Below are 17,480 nucleotides of genomic sequence, written 5' to 3' on the forward strand. Positions count from 1 at the left end.
ATCCAATAAGCAAGTCTATTGTCAAATGCATGGTGAAACAGAATGCGAGTTGAGCTCAAAGACACCATGTACCACAAAGGTACCCTCGAAGGGGGTTGTATCAGATGCCCTCCAGAGATCTTGATCAACCTGTATCATCTTAACTATGTTTATAACCAGGGGTTTACTTAAAGCAAACATTTATCACTTTTAACACAGCCATCTGAATACAACAATAGCAGAAAATGTTACAGATTTTTCATTATGTTTTGACCCGAGACCACATAATTGTTCCTTCAGACCATGAACTGTCTCTACACCAATGCACGTGTTGCATTTAAGACATACAGCTGTAGGTTTCACCTCTTTCACTGTGATATCCATTCAGTGGATGTACTTCAGTTAAATCAAACTATTATTATTAAAGTGGATGGCTCCTCACAGCTCTTCTTAGTGAAGATTTTTACTTTGGATTTTACTCATGTCTTTGGTCTGAAAAAGCCTATATTAATAATCTTTAAATATGCTATAAAATGTCATTCTCTGAACAGGATGCGGTGAATGGTAAATAAAGTGGTAAATAAAATGGTAAAAAAATATGCACAAGCATGATTGAGGGATAAGAGACTTTTCTGTACTTTTTGTTGTTTCACTGTCTTCTTGCTACAGCAATTTTATTAAGAATTATGCCTGTCAAAGACAATATATCACTGTATTGACCATATATTAATATTAATATTATGCTTGTTACCTATTTTTCATTGCAGTGCAGCAAACAACTTACATTTGAGGCTGTGGAAAGCATTTAGTTTTTATGTGAATTTTAACTTTTGATTTTTGTGTCCACTTCCATCTAATAGTAAAATCATGTGTGATTGTGTCACCTAAGAGAATAACGACAACAGCAAGTAAAAACATTCAATCTGATTGAAATCTTGCCATATGTGAATTAGAGGGATCAGCACATCAGTCACAAAATCCTGCTTGGTGACATTTTGCTGTGGTTTTAATCTTAAAACAGATTTTTATAAACAGAAACAAGAAGAAAACGATGATTTAGAACTGGTACATATAATCTACATTGTATCTGCATTGCATTTTACCTGGGATGAAAATGTGCAGACCAGGAAGTCTGCCTGAGACAAGAAGTGAATATCCAGAATGACACCTCTTAGGGAGTTTTCGGTGTATCGGTTATGCAGTCCTGCTGACCAGGATATGGAGTTATCACTGATAAATTCATAATTTGGATACCTGTGAAAATACAATGCACAGTTAATAGCATTGTTCTGTTCATTTTTATTTTTTTAAGAAGCATTACCTCTGCTGCAAGATAAGGTTGTTAATTTGTTTAAGTGAGCCTCTGCTTTACAGGAAATTAATTACAATTTGCTGAAGCTTCTAGAATGTTACTGCTGCCTCCAAGCATGCCCTCTCTTTATCTAGAAAAAAATTCAAATACAAAGATGCTGTAAGTCTGTCTGATACATAACAAAGTAGAAGAAGTGAAAGAAATATCAGGAAGTATATACCACATTCTGTAAATTATGCTGATTTTAGATGAAATATAGTCAGACCACTTAGATTTCTCTACTGCTAAACAGGATACAGGATTCTGACTTTACTAGACTACATTTATTACCATACTATTAGATACTGATTAGGACACTGTGCAAAAAAACACAGTCACCTGTAAAAGGGACATATTAAATAAAGGCATGTAAACTAATGAAAAGAATTTAAAAAGGCTTTCCCAGTTCTTAAGACCATATGGAGAACAAATTTTCCAATTCACTGGTCAAAAGGAAATAAATGTAAAACTCCATGCCAATACACTTTTCCTGACTTACTACAAAAAAAAAAGTACTACTTTAAGTCAAAATATTTTATTTGAAATATAAAACCTTAGTTTATCTTACATTAAAATAAAAGATTTTATCATGCAGCAATAACGTAAAAATAAAAAAAAATCCTTTAAAAAATACTGGAAAATAATGGTCTTTCTCAAAAAATTTACTCTTCTGTATTGGGTAACTGAAATCTGAAAGAAACTGTGGCAAGGAGCATGAATAATTAAATTTTCAGTCAGCCTCCTATCAAAGACAATTATTACAGATGTAACAAAGGTAGTAACTACATTGCTGTTACACAACAATTATATTTCAATCATGAAGTGCAACTCGCATAACTAACCAGCCAACTACAAAATTTCAACTACACAACTTACTATAAAACAAAACTATATATATATATAAAAGCTTTTTTTTCAAATTTATAACTTCATTGCAAATATAAATAATACATTTCACAAGAGAGCAAGGCAGCCAATATAACATTTGTAAGAACGTGCCTAATTTATTCCATTTCAATGTTAAAAATATGAAGAAACTGTCTTCGAAAGTGAAATGGACAACTATAGCTGGCTTTTGGGACTACCAAATCAGCAAATTTATCTCAAAAGCAAATCAAAAAACTGTATGCAAAATGCCCACGTTTGATGTGGAATGTATGGGTGTACCTGATCATGAATGTCAGGGAAAGTTCCTACTATATTAAAAAACAAGAAAAAACAAAACAAAACCAACAAAAAGAAAAGAGAGGGTGGAAATAATATTAGAGTAACTGATAATACCCCTTCTGAGAAATTACAGAAGCATATGAAGCTATAAATCGTTTTTTTCAGTAGGAACTCTTTCACAATTTTAACTTTCTGATCTTTTCATGTCTAGCATTTTTTTGTCAATATTTAACTAGCTCTCAAAACCCAACAGATGACACCACAATATTTGGGACACATTCTATTCCAATTTCCATTGTGTTAATTGTATTCCTATTTTTTTTTTTAAGAAAAAAAAAAGTACAGACCAAAAGGAAATACATCATCCTCTATTCTAAGAACTAGCTGAGAAACAGAGATAAGTATCAGTCTTATCTCAGTAAACAACTCTGAGTGGAGCAACACAAAGAACATTTAATAGGAGATGGCATTTCTAGGGACAATAAACATGGTAAAGATATTTGCACACAGCTTTGCAAGTTCTTGGTATCAGGAATACCACTAAAATTAATCACTTCCTTCAGACTTCAAAAATCAGAATCCACATGCTGAGCAGACACAAAAGAACTTTTCTTGAAGAATCTGATTTCTTATTAGCAAAAGATCACTCTAATAACTTTAAGGAATGAAGCACGGGGGAAAAAGTGTCATATTGGATGTGGTAAAAAACAAAAGGTCAGAATTATTTACGCATCTTTTAATGCATATATTTAAAATGTTCTCCTTCTTTCCTTTATTCTGGAACCAGTCTCTGAGATGCTTTTAGATCTGGCCTTTCATTCCATTTTATAAAGTTGATCCAAATTCATCTAACCAACGGTTTCAGAGCCCACTCTTCAAAACAGTCATCAAAGCTTGTAATTTATCTACTCACATTTTTCAGCTTTCAAACAAGCACTTTTATGTTGTCTCCCACACACAACGCTACATTGATGCTTGGGAGAAGAGGTCTCTTTTAAAATATGAGTGAAATAGCAGCCATACTTAGCGTGACCAAAGAATCTTCTGGTTCACTACCCTGTCTCCAACACATGCTGAAAGCAGAGCATAAAGAAAAATACAGAAAAAGGCCAGATGCACACTCCTCTCAAACTGTATGTGGCCCACTGACTTCAGGTGAGGTTTAATTCTCCTTCCCACTTCCTACAGTGCTGTAGATTCTATTTGAAGCTATTCTTGCCACAATGACTACAAAGAAGAAAGAAAATGAAACTACCAAAGCTCTATAGTTAGCTCTTGCTTCCTTCCATTCCATTTTCCATCTGTATTTATACTATGAATAATGTAATACTTACACTGTAAGTTTTTGGAGAATTTTTTTTCTTTTTAAGTAGAACATGGACACAAACCCATTACTAGGATTCCTGAATGTGTAGAAAATGAATCATACATAGTAAGTTGTCATATTTTTATTGACAGAATCACTGAAACAGAGTGTTGTGTAGGATGCCTCCTAGCTTTACTCACATAGTCTCTTCTCTGAAACAGGAAAGGCCCAGGAATCATTTAAGTTGGAGAAGACCTTTAACACCACTGAGTCCAACTATAAACCCAGCAGTGCCAAGTTCACCACTAAACCACATCCTGGAAGTGCAACATGTACATGACTTTTAAATACCTCCAGGGACAGTGGTATTACGCTTCCTTGGCAGCCTGTTCCAAGATAAAACCAAATAATGGAAACTGGCACAACTCTGTTTCCTTTGTATTGGATTACATATATGTAGTGTATCTCTTCCACATAGCTAAAAATAATAGCCAGTTCTTCTAAAGCTATCTGATAGATTCTTAAAACCTATGTACAGGCCAGGAAGGATTTTATTCTTTTTTTCCCGTCTTATAAGAAAGAGAAAACAAGATATCAAAAGAAGGTGGGAAAGACAGAGTTAAAAATCTTTCCTTCCTGCACCTAACAGCCTCAGATAAGGATACAAATCAGGCACAGTTATGGCACTATTTCAAGTTCCTATTGGTTTCAGAAGCTGATCAACTAGTTGTGCAACTACAGATTATCACTGCAGGTGCAAAGCAAGGCGAGTCCCGGGCTCCTGTTCTCAATTGCTAGGCCTGTGGAGTGTCCAGAACAGGCACTGAAAATTTTCTTCCTTCTGAAAGAAGATTGTGAGTATATGTGTAAACAGACTAAGAAATAATGTGTTTTCTCAGGTCTTGCTCTAAAAAAAACTGGAAAAGATATGAGCTGTTCATCAGATTCTAGTACTTTGAAGCACTGCTGAATTCTATGTATCAGGCATACTATGTGGGAAGGGTTGGCCAAACTACAGATAGGATAAAGGGAGAAGAGACATTAACCTGCTACTGTGGAAGTAAATAAACAGTAAAAAAAAAAAGGAGAAAAAAAAAAATAAAGATGACTTTACAGGTAGACATTCTGGAAGGAAGAATAATATTTGCTGAATTTTTGTGCTCATGTACAAGAGAAAGACACCTGAATAGGTTCATATACAAACCAGAAACACATTAAATATGATATCTTAAAAATTTATGTATATGTCATCTGTATTATTTTGAATACCCTAAAGAGAGAAGATACTTCAAGTAGTATTATAGACTAGAAATAGATATACCAGATATTCAAAAATTTGCATGTGAAAATGATTAAATCAGCCAAAGAGAAAGCAATTTACACCATCCCTAACACATCACTTATCTAAGATAAATACCAGAAGCTTACCAGAAGCTGTCACATGCTTTAATTGTCTGATCATTGCAGTTGCTGAACTCTCAACCATGCTACTCTCTACTAAAGTTGTTCTACATAATCCTAATTCTGAAAATATGTCACTTCTTTCCTTCTTCTGGAAATAGAACACAAACACTCTACAAACTGGTGGTAGTGACTGCACTATCTTTACTACTGTACTTGCAGTTGGTAGACATCTGACTGCAAAGGAAGTTTCTGAAACTTAAGTCAAAACAGTTTTCATGACTATGAATAGTTTAAAATACTTCTCTTGCTAGAAACAACATGCCTATTCATGTGAATGTTGGCTAGATTTTCTTTACTTAAATGCCAATGCTGTTTGACAGCCAGTCACTCTCATGTAGAGATACAGTATCCAGGACTTACTAATATTACTGCACCAAATAATGAATGCAACATAAGCTACTGCAATGTGACAGCTCTTTCTATCAAAGCTTGGTAGTTCAATGTGACTAGAACATTTCTGTCAGAAGTGTAAACCAATTTATAGTTGATTTCACAAGAAGAGGAAGAAAAGCTTCTTTACTGCCAAAACATGACCTTAACCTGCCTTCAGATGCTATTAAATGCCCAAACATCAAATTGCATCCTGCCTTCTCTGAAATCACAGGAAGTTTCAAACGCCTTCTACTCAAGGCATCTGAAGCTGCAAGCAACAGTAGGGTGCAAGCAACAAAGGAAATTATGTTTCAGTGTAAGCTGTGACCTGAAAACTCAGCCGTAACACATAAAAAGTTCTTCACTACTTACAGATTCTATGCCTTTTATGAAGAAAACATAAAATTAATGCTGTACTACTGAGTTGTATCTTACCATATTAAAGTAAAATTGTGATTTGGTATGAACTTGAGCTGTAATTCTTAATAAAATTCAGTATTGTTGTACTGAACAAGTTACAATTCTACATTAGTTTTTGTTGCTATTGAAAAATTGGGATGATATGTTTACAGGTAGAGCACCTCATTATTCACAAAGAATGGTAAGGCTTGAAAGTTAAACAAAAATAAAAATGCATAACTAATATTGTTACATCAATATTGAATTCTGTTAAGTTACAAACAGTTATTAAAGTTATTTAGGACAATATAATAAATTAAGTATTATAATCTCAACTTTGTATTACCTGTCTTTTCATTGTTTAGATTTGCATTTTAAATGCTATCATTGTTTCTGCTATTGTTCTTGCCTCTACACATACAAAAAAGGAAGGATTAGGTTGCCATCATCTGGAGTTTGTTTGTTCATTCAGTTTTTACAAAACACCATAATTTTAAACAGCAGCCTTTTATAGATAGGAAAGAAAAACAGAAACAGCACAGTTGAAATAGGCAGGTTTTCAATGCTGTAGAAAATTCTTCTACTACAAAATAACATTTTCTGCTTACCTTGCATGTGCCAAAGAAAATCTGTTATGTAGTATGTTATCTTTTATATTTTTCCAAGAATGTCATAAAGAATAGAAGAGTTCAAAAATTTGCCACTACTGAGTTGCCTTGATTTTTAAAAAGTATTAATTAATTAATTAGAAATATTAATTTACAAGGAAATACAGGCCATGTAGGAGTAAATGAACATTTACTGTGTATCCATATTCTAGAGAGCTAGAAGAGGGCACAGAGCAAAGAAAGGGACAAAGACACTGTAAGAAGTTGAGAATCTCATATATATTAAAGGACAAAATTATTCAACATGTAGGGTGAAAGTCTTCTATGTCATCACCATAGAAGTCCTTCTGAAAGAGGGAAGAGCTTCATCATCAGCTTTTCAACCCACTTATAAAAATTCCTCCGTCAACTGTTCACAGATTGGTGTTTTTTGGACAGGTGATGCTTTTTAATATATTATCCAGTTTTTACAATATTCCTAAGTAGTTTCTTTTTAATATGTATGTTCAATAAGAATTTGTGTATTTATTATATTTATATTATTTATACATCTATTATTTATATTTACCTTCCTTCTACATCATTAGTTTGTTTTTACATAATCACAGGTATCTTGCTCAACTCTTCTAGATTTTTAACATTAAGCTTTGAAAAGCATACTTGGGAGAAAAAAAATCCCAAAAACGCATATCTGAGAGAGAAATTGAAATCACTGGAAAATGAAATGCAATCTTAACTGAATAAAGGACGAAAAATCCACCTACACTAAAACCTGTGTGCACAATAGTCAGAAATTGTAAAGGTAACTGGAAGGAACTGTAATATAAACATAATTCATCTTACTTGGACTTTGCCTCTTGCAACAATGAAGGGTCATCTGTAGCCAAATACACTCTTCTTTTATCAACATGCATCCTGCGAGCAAGAAGTTCAAACCGCTCTTCCACGTGTACCATGTACTCTTCAATGGGGTGAAATGCTGCCTCTGTCCCTACTTTGTCTGTCCTTCGGACGTGAACACTGGAAAAAGGTAGAAACTAGGAATTACATTTATTTATAAATACTACATATACTTTAGCAAAGGAAATTTTAAATTGAATCCCTACGTTAAAAAAAGGAAGGATTAAAACTCATCCATGTCCATCAAGACACAATGACAACATGAAGTTAGATGTCAGTCTGTTCTCAAAAGCAATATAATAATCTCACAAGGAAGGCAAAGGGTTAACTGAAAGAAAGGAATGAAGGACATCGAATTATAGCATGTAAGCTGGCATTCCTTTTGTGCACAAGGCTAAGTTATCTACTGTAGACAGATAATGCTTGATCAATACAGGTCAAAAGGAAAACAGGAATATTTGCATCACATAATGCATAGTTTGAATTAAGGTAGTTACAAAGGCATTTTTTTGACCTCCTTGAAATGTAACGAGTCTTCAGATACAGCGTTGGTGAAGTGCCCTACCAACTTAAGGTCAAAAGCCAACTAACACTTGGACAAACCTATTGTGTGCTTTCACTTTTCAACTTTCTTGAAAAGAAAGTTGTGGATTGAATGAAAATTCTGGCAAAGGAAGCAGACTCTAGCACAGCAGCAGCAACATTTCCACACTACATGATGGCAAAACCTTTCTCCCACAAGCTGCTTTTTCTTAGTCATAGGTGCTTTTCTTCCTCCTCCACGTATCTCCCCACACAGACCTTTCCAATTCATCTTTACCTTTGAGAAACAACAATTGAGAAAACACCAGCAGGGAAGGGAAAGGCACATGCCATGTTCATATGCAGCCAGTGATAAAATTAGTTGTGAGTTGTGGCAAGTAAAATGTAGGCTTAGCCTTTTTTCCTCAAATGTAAAAGCTATTGGCATTTGGAAAGAAGACCCAGACAGTTAAGTACCTGGAATACAAGCTATAAGGCAATTACATTAATGAAATCCTGTATTACCAAATGTGGAAGGACATGTTAAAAAACCTTCTATTGAGCTTCCTTTTATATATCTGTCCAACTACAGGTGGACAAGTGTGCTGAAGAAGTACTTGTAATCAACTTGTATTATGCACAGTTAAAAAATAAGAGCTTCCTCTAGGAATCACCCTCTCCCCACAAAATACTTTGAGACTCTGATTATCATCATGAAACATTTCTTCCTGAACAGGAATCACTACATACACATATTAAAGCACAGACAGTTAAAAAGAAAACTAAATACCCACCCGATCACTGGATGTTTGAAGCCAAGTTTCCTTGTGGCTTCTTCTATTTCTTTTTCTAGCCAAGGCTGTGGACGAATCAAGTATTTCACAAACTGTGAGACCCACCACACTGCAGGATCCCCATGTACACGAATTAGTCTATCAGCCAAGTCTTCAGGGACAGCCAAGGGCAAATAAGGTGGCCGTGGGTGTAAGCTGTCAACAATGGGAAGTTCCACCACCTGAACATCCTTATCATTAGCCTCACCTGTTTTAAAATACATACTAAGATGAGTCAAGTAGTTTACTTTATTAATAAGCTTTACCATTGGCAAATAATACCCCAAACATATCAACTAATCTGTATCTTCAATTTCAAAAAGACTACCTAACCCTTGCTCTGCTTTTTCAAAATAGCATTAACAAATCTAATAAAAACCACAGTTTTAGACTAGATTAATATAGGAACTATATCAAACAATGCACTCCAAGTAGAACAAAATTGAAGGTTCTTGAATTCTTAGCAGCTGGTAGTTAATTAACTATTAAATGTGTTCCTGTTCATATATTCATACCTTCTTATATACAACTATATCATTACTGTGTGCTAAAGCTTATCTGGACAGACTGGTTATCTATAATGTCTAAAATTCAGTTACTTGTTCAAAAATTAAACAAAGAAATATTTTAAGGCATAAGAAATCATTAAGAAAATAACTACAGCTCTGCTGCTCTTCTGAACACATTTTATTGCAGTAAATTTCAGCATTTCAGACATCATTATAACCACTGAATTAGCTACTCTGTTGTTAGAAGTGGAGAAGGACAATTCCTGTCTTCAAGAACTTAAACTATGAAGTAGAAAATTAAATAGATCAGGGAAAACACAAGCACTATATAAGCACGTGATGTACCTATGGATAAGAATTTGTTATGTTTTAAATATTAACTACAGTAGAATATACAGATGGTTTAGATGGGACTTTAATTCAAGGCCTAATAGCCACTAAACATCTTTTAAGAGTTTTTACAAACTACACAAACACAACAGTCTACATAATTGATAATTCAAAGCTATGTTCATATACTGAAACAAATTATAATACATGACAATACAAAACAAAGCATTACATTTTCAAAGCATTGAACATTTCAGCTGATATTTCTAGTGTGCTCATTTCCTCCAAAATAATGTTTTCACTCTCTGCACTATTTACCAGCAAAGATGGTTAGTTCTTCCTTTAGTGCTCACCAGCCAGGAAAGAAAACTGCTTTAAATATAAGCAAATAAAACTCATATAACTTTTGATGCCCAAGTAAATCTTAATGCTACAAAAATCAGTTCAGGGAAGGAATAATGAGTTTAAGAGTTTAAGAATGGTTAAAGATCCCAAAGGTTACAGCACTTTTGCAAGACTAGTCAAAATTCTAGAGTAACTGTCTGAGATATGGTTATTTAAATAAGGAATGTTTGTTATCCTTGGGTGTATTTTCAATTCATTTTTACCAGATTTGGAAATCTGTCTTCCAAGGGGTATCTATATGTCAATATTTCATCACTGCACTGTATACCATCACGGTAAAGGGATTCTTTAGAAGAATTTCCCATACAGCAGGTATGGATGATTCTTTTTAATTCAAGAAGCCAATTCATATTTTATCACCTATTATATCACACTCACAAGAAAAGATTTAATAAAAGTTCATCAATTCAGTAAAAACATTGAGCATTTAAATCTTCCTATAATATGATGGATAATACTTTGTTAGTATGACTTCAGAAAGCTGCAGTAAAAAAAAGCAGCATGAAGCCAGGGAAGTGCTAAATCTGGTGCAGATATATCAGGCAAAAGTTTAGACAAGAAACGTTTAGCTTGGGAATAGTATGAAAGAATGCTTGAGGTTCCATCCTTTTCACCTGCTCCCCCTCAACTGAGAATGGGAGAAGAAACAGGGTGGCAAAAGAAACAACAGCAATCTTAGCCAAGACAAGAAAGAAAATACTTCAATCTTAAACTAGAGAAGAGAATTTGCTGCAAACCTTTTGAGGGGAAAAAGCAGGTGATGCAAAAGTGCATATAGAAGGTGGATTTTTATTAAGTACAGTATCACTGACAAGCTTTTAAAATTTGTTGTATTACTGAATAAATATGTTGGTCTGTAAAGACAGTCATTTGGAAAATCTTGTTATTGATAAAGCTGATTGAGCAATCCGACCTACTAATTGACATTCCTACCCTGAAAAGCACTCAATACATTGTTCCATCCTATTTAAAGGATAAGAGTGTGCTTCTAAAAGTTTCCACAGACTGGCTTAAGGTTTTGAAGAAAATTAGATTGGCCAGAAATAACTAGGAAAACTCTTAGCATATATAGCAAACTATATTCAAGTATACCAAAATTACCGAATATCAAAGAAGATTGTGAAAAAAGAGCTTCAGATTTCAGCTTTCAACTCTATGTGATACACTGTTTGAATAGCAATGAAGTTGCAAGACTTGCTGCGAATCAAAATCAGAAACAAAAGAAATGTATTTCATTAAGGAAAAACAAAGAATTTGATTGTTCAAAATTACCTACTAGGTCAAGTGTAGTCTTTAAAAAAAAATTACAAATCAAATCATAAATAGGGTCACGGCTATTTCAATAATGTTTAGTTTGTTAATTGCTTACATACAATTATCATCTGCATAATCAAACACACAGGTATGTGTACAATTCCAAAAAACTTTATGGCAACTCTGTAGATTTTATTACCTATATTATTGTCCTGAACAATAATCAAGGAAAAGCTCCCTATTAGTCTTCACTCATTTTTAAAAGTATGAGATAGCAGATGCAGAAAAAGGAAAACTTACAGCAACTGTTGGCTTTAGTCCTGGACAAAACCAGTGCAGAGAAACTCGTCAGTAACCCTGAAGGGGTAAACAACTCTCTGCAACAGCCTTATAGGCAAGAGACAGCATTCTTACCCTACTGATAACTGTTTTTTCACAGTGTTTGTGACAAAGATTCCTAACAGGCAGTGAGCTTGCCCAATTTTCAACATGCGTAGTTTAAAAAACTGTTATCCTTTTTTGGACAGCAGGTTATTGTTTTATTTTAAAATAAAATAAATCAGAAATATGCTGCAATCAAAATCAATGATACAGGAGATAACCAAAACTCAGTCAGATCAATAGACAAGCAGATACATTAGAAAACAGTAAGTCTCATTGCTGATTCATATGAATTTTCAACTGAAGATAATGAAACCGAGTTAAAAATACAGAATTAACTTTTAATCTACACTTCAGTTTTCTCTAATTTGTAATATATTTGAGTTTTTCTTCACAGATGTATTTTGTTAAATAATAAATAGGCCATAAAAGGTAATAATCCATACTAATGTTTATGTATTTTTCTCATGCTGGTAGTTTAAATCACAGCATCATCATGTCACAATTAGGTCCAATTCCCTACTCAGTGGTGGCACAATTTTGACATTTGATCACAGAATTATTCAGGTTGGAAGATACCTCTAGAGTTGTTATACATAACTGACATGTCAGCAATACTTCAAGTTACTTCTTCTGATGTGATTTATTTTACTTTTACAGTTGCCAAAATTTGTCACTATAATTCTATTTATAGCTTAACTTTCATATGATTCCAGGTGCTGTTTTTCACTTTGGAATAAACTAAATAATTGTCTTCCAGAGTTCTGCAACTTAGCCCAGTTTTGGATTTTACTTCACTGAGTAACTAAAGATTGAGTGTTTTTGCAAAAGTCATAAAGTACTGCAATATTGAAAACACACATTCTTATCATAACAACGTGCTCTGGAGGAAGGTCCTGGACTGAAACTGATTTTTATTCAGATGACCCATGCCATTTGCATCTTGTTCTTATTTATTACCAGTTTTTGGATATGTTCATCACTAATACATCAGCAACACAGTTTCAATTTCCAGGAGACCCACTGATTACTTTTTAAATACTGAAATTAGCTCTGTGTGTTATAAAAAGTGTACCTTTGCTTCACTGCAGTAGCCCAATGTGCCTTAATGACCTTATAGCCCTCAGGACTCATATAACTCTTGTGACTTGGCATAATCTTACTGTCTGCCTACTTTTCAATTTACCCTAATTTAAAGCCCCTTTAAAAACTTTTGCTATTTGTAACTTTCTTATCAACGTCTTTTTTTGGAAGCCTAAAAATGTTGGTTTGACTCAAAAAGACCTTTGGAATTTTGTCATTTTAGCTAAGCTTACTTCCTGCCATCTGAACATTGGCTCATACCTACACTCGGATGGCCATTTTCATTGGGTGTTCATTAACTTCTTACCTGAAAGGAGGCTGACATTTACCATGCAATCACTACTACTAATTAATGTTAACTGAAAACCTGTTTGCTATTCATTCTCCTATTATTTCAAAATTCACCAGCTAATTTCAAAGTATTTTTTCGAGAAGCCCTTAAAAAGTATGCCAAAGAACACCATGCTAAGGACATTCCTGTCTTATAACTGAGAATTTCAATTTCATTCCGGTTTGTCTTGCTAGAAACACTGAATAAACTGAATAAACTGATGCAAAAATGGAACAGCTTTCCTGCTTTTCTGTTTCTGTAATATACTTAATTAAGCTGATATCAACTCCCATAGACCAACCACAGATTTACTTAACCAAGCTCTACAGCCTGAAAGGCTGACTGTCAATATGGAACCTTACCCAGGTGAAAAACTCTCATTTCAACTGCACGAGATATGTCAGAGTGATGGGAAAGCTGTCTGATTAGCACAGGATATGGTGAGAGGACTGTGCTGAATTCTCTCAAGGCTCCTCATTGTCCTGCTGGTTCCTGTTACATATTGCAAAGGACAGCAGGTTCAGGGTTCATCAGTGACACCTCAGTGCTTTTCTTTGCAAATCAGATACAGTAAAAAATGAAAACTATGTAAAGTTATGGTGTGTTATGCTCTTTATCAATTGTCAACTAGTTCAGAAGAAAGTAAAAGTATGCTTTTATCTGTTTTGTGATGCAGACTACACCTCCTACAACTATCTTCTGGGCATTTGCATACTTAAAGTTACCTTGTAAGAGATTTATGCCATAGTTGAATTATAAAATGGAATTGCCATCGGAAAAAAATTGTATTTTTCTTTTTAACTAGTCAGTGTAAAACACAATTCATATATCTAAATGTTGGGTTTTTTCCCTAAGCTTTTCCTTTGTACAATTTTAATACAGAATTTTTGAACTTGGTTTCTGACTTTCCCACTAGTGTTCCACTTATTAATTTTTTAATCATCCTTTATGTAACCAAGCCTTTAAAGGCAGACAGGTGTTGAATAAATTTGGTGCAATTCTGTTTTAAAGAAACTGAAAACACAGCCCTTTTTTTTCCAGGTTTCACATGCCATATGGATAGTGTTGTCCCATTTGTCATCCCAAGGGGCTGAATCTCGATACCTTCAGGAGAAAATACACCAAAATGTTTTCAAAACATGCCAACAGTGCCTTTCATTACTCTTCTCAATCCAGCACTTCCAAGGCTTTTTTCCTGCATTCTTTCCTTTCCTCTTCTGCACAACTCTTGCAAATACCCTCACTTGCTCTCATGTCTCTTACCTCTCTGGGTACTGTTTGCATGTTGAAAAGTGGCATCTGTGATGAGTCATTGCCTCTCACTTCCTCACAGGCCTGAATGTTGACTTCAGTGGCTCTGTACACACACAGAGTCTATCTACTTTAAGGACCTTTGAGAGGCCTTAACAAGACCTATTTATTTTAGTCAGATTTGGCCAAAATTCATCCAATATTCAGAACTTAAACTAAGTTAGGCTTAAAAAGAACAAGAGCAGATAGAAAGGTAAAGCACAACGACAAAACTTTTGCTTTCACAAGAAACTTGTCTAAAATAAATCTGTGAAGATATTATTTTATCATCTCCCTCCTAAAAAGTAAAACTTTAATGGTAGTCTTCTTTCTCCTCCTGCAAAAACTCTAACTTCCAGAGCTACTGAACTACCAACATGTCTTTGTAAGACAAGTGACAATCTTGCAATTGTATTTATTTTCCCATGTTATTCCAGTTCTTTGATAATCCCCCCCATCATCAAAACCATAGTGTAAAGATGAACACTTACTGTCCTAAAAAGTGGTGAGATTCCAGTGAATGTTTTCCCTTTTGACCTGACGGAGGCCTGATCTGAGTGTAACAATTTCTGCATTTGCAATAGCTCTGTCTCTAACAAAACTAAAGCAGTAGCACCTACTGGTGCCTTTAGAGCCTCCATTCCCTTTTCAGCAGCTCAGGTGAGCTGCGTTATAAAGACCTATATTTCTGTTTCACTCTACCAAAAACTTCTCATCACTTCCTAGAAGCTTTTTGTGGCAATTGTCACATCACTTGGAAAGAACATTAAAAAGTAAAGATTTTTCCCTTCCTCAATTGTTTGGATAGCCAGTGTGTCAGCTGGAGAGTTTACAGATGAAGAGACTGTGCAAATCAACTTCATAGAATAGTCAGGAGAGCATCAAACTATGTAGAAATCAAGAACTGTACTAGTAATTTATTTTTCCTTTTATCTTCATATATTCAAACTGCTTTTGAACAATGCCCCATTTCATCTAAACAACCAATATGAAAAGGGTTCATGTTAAAAAGGAGCTCCAATTCCCTAGCTGCCAGAAAATATCTCAGAATGTATTTGCAAAGGCAAATATACTTCATAAATGCAAAGGGGTTTTGCCACGTTATCCTGGTCTAGTCATTCATGTAAACAGTAAACAGAATTGATGTTTTAAATGTAATATGTAAGGATAGTTGAAATAACTCAGGAAAACATTAAAAAGATCATTACATCTATATTGATAAAAAATCAAATTTGGATTTGATTTCCAACAATTCCACTAAAGCTTATTCTCTATTTCAGTCTAATGTTAATTACTATATACTTATAAAAATAGTTCCAAATACTTGCTTTGAATATATGGTTATCTTTTCTGGAATAGAAGATAGCTTATTTTTATAATAATCCTTCAACAGCTTCAGGGACTTATCTCTTGCCTGCATATGCTGACTGGACATACCCTCAAGCCTGCAACAGGCATGTAAAAGCATGTTAAAAAGAAGACAACATGCAGACAGAATTTCATATCTCATGACCTAAAAGCTTCCAACAGGTCATGACAATGGAGCTTAATATTTGAAGTTGGCTGTCCAGGCATCTAGTGGAGAAGTGCTCCCAGTTTAGACAAGACATTTACTGTCTTTTCAAGGTAGTGGTTTATAACTCCCAATCTTGTATTGTTCGAATTTGAACACTTGGAAGACTCATCTTTGAATTAGTAAAAGTACCTCCATATGCAAGTCCAGATGGAACACAGCTCTCAAGGTATGTGTAGACAAAAGGACATTTTAGTTAGCCATAAATAAAACAGGAGAGAATAAACCTTCTATGTTTCATATATGTTTCATATATTCATAGCAGTAAGGCACATGTCACCTTAACAGTGCATCTGAAAGAAAAAAGGATGCGTTCTACTTCATATGGTCTACTAACATGAAAGGAGAAAATCAAGAGTGTAAGCCTGTAATAATGGAAAAGGAAATTTTTCTGATCTTCAGTAATAGGGGAAAATGTAATGGAGGTATTAAGAAAAAAAACAAGATAAATCACACAGAAATATAGATGTTTTCTCCATAACTATTACAGTAATAAAATACTATTAATTTGCACAGTATTGGAAACTTGAAACCACTACTTTAGCTAAGGGTACTTGCAAAAAAAGCCCCCCAGTTTTGTTGAGGTTTGTCACAGGATTTATGTAATACCAGATAAAGGAAAACACTTTCTAAAGATTTCTCTACAAAACATTAGCACAACGGCATTCATGGACATGCAATGCCAAAAATATGGTATTATAGTAAATTTTTTTTCTTTGACTATAAAATATTTATTGTTTCATAGGAAATGCTAAATTAAATTAAATGTTAAATTAAAATTAATGTGTGTCTTCAAATGGGGGTAGGAGATCAGTGCAATAAAAAGGCAGCTTTTCAAATTTCTTATCTGTTCACAACACCAGAAATAAATCAGTGGGCTGAAGGCCTAAAGATTGAGAAACAAAAATACAAACTGCAAGAAATTATTTCTGCCTTAAAAGTCTGAGTATAACTTCCAGTTATTTCACAAGATGGAAAAACTGTATTCAGAACCATTTGCCTACAAGCAGCTTTTCACTATGGCATTCTAAATCTACACAAGAAACATATCCTGAGAATTAGATGACATTTTAAGGTTCTTTTTTAATTCATTACTCAAATGCAAGAACACAAACACCCTTGGTGAAGTTACACTGAAACGAACCAAACGCCCAGCCTTGTGCTACTGTAAAGAATTAAGAGTGCCTGCATTAAGAGAAAGAATGGCTGCTGTAACAATTGATACATTCCCAAGAATCAGAGCCATAACCCATAGTGCTGGCAGTGCTGTCTCCACCTGGATATTGTGGTAGTCCTTTTCAAGACGTAGGAAGGGTTTGGATGACTTGAATTCAACTCCACAGCTGCCAGTTCAGATTACTCTTGCTTAAAGATCACTTAAAAATAGGTAACTATTTTTTCTAACTATTACTTAACCAGAACA

The 17,480-nt window shown here is 34.3% G+C and overlaps 1 protein-coding gene across 5 annotated transcripts in view; it reads right to left on the minus strand.

The window, feature by feature from the left end:
• Nucleotides 1–17,480, minus strand: part of FUT8 (fucosyltransferase 8) — a 101,127-nt gene that overhangs the window by 4,025 nt on the left and 79,622 nt on the right. For all 5 annotated transcript variants that reach the window (XM_082283427.1, XM_082283429.1, XM_082283426.1 and 2 more), the window contains 3 exons: nucleotides 8,863–9,109; nucleotides 7,490–7,666; nucleotides 1,083–1,233 (listed from right to left, as the gene is read on the minus strand). In XM_082283427.1, the coding sequence (XP_082139553.1) occupies nucleotides 1,083–1,233; nucleotides 7,490–7,666; nucleotides 8,863–9,109 (575 nt within the window). The remainder of the gene's footprint in view (nucleotides 1–1,082; nucleotides 1,234–7,489; nucleotides 7,667–8,862; nucleotides 9,110–17,480) is intronic.

This window comes from Coloeus monedula, assembly GCF_965178545.1.
Source record: "Coloeus monedula genome assembly, chromosome: 6".
NCBI lineage: Eukaryota > Metazoa > Chordata > Aves > Passeriformes > Corvidae > Coloeus > Coloeus monedula.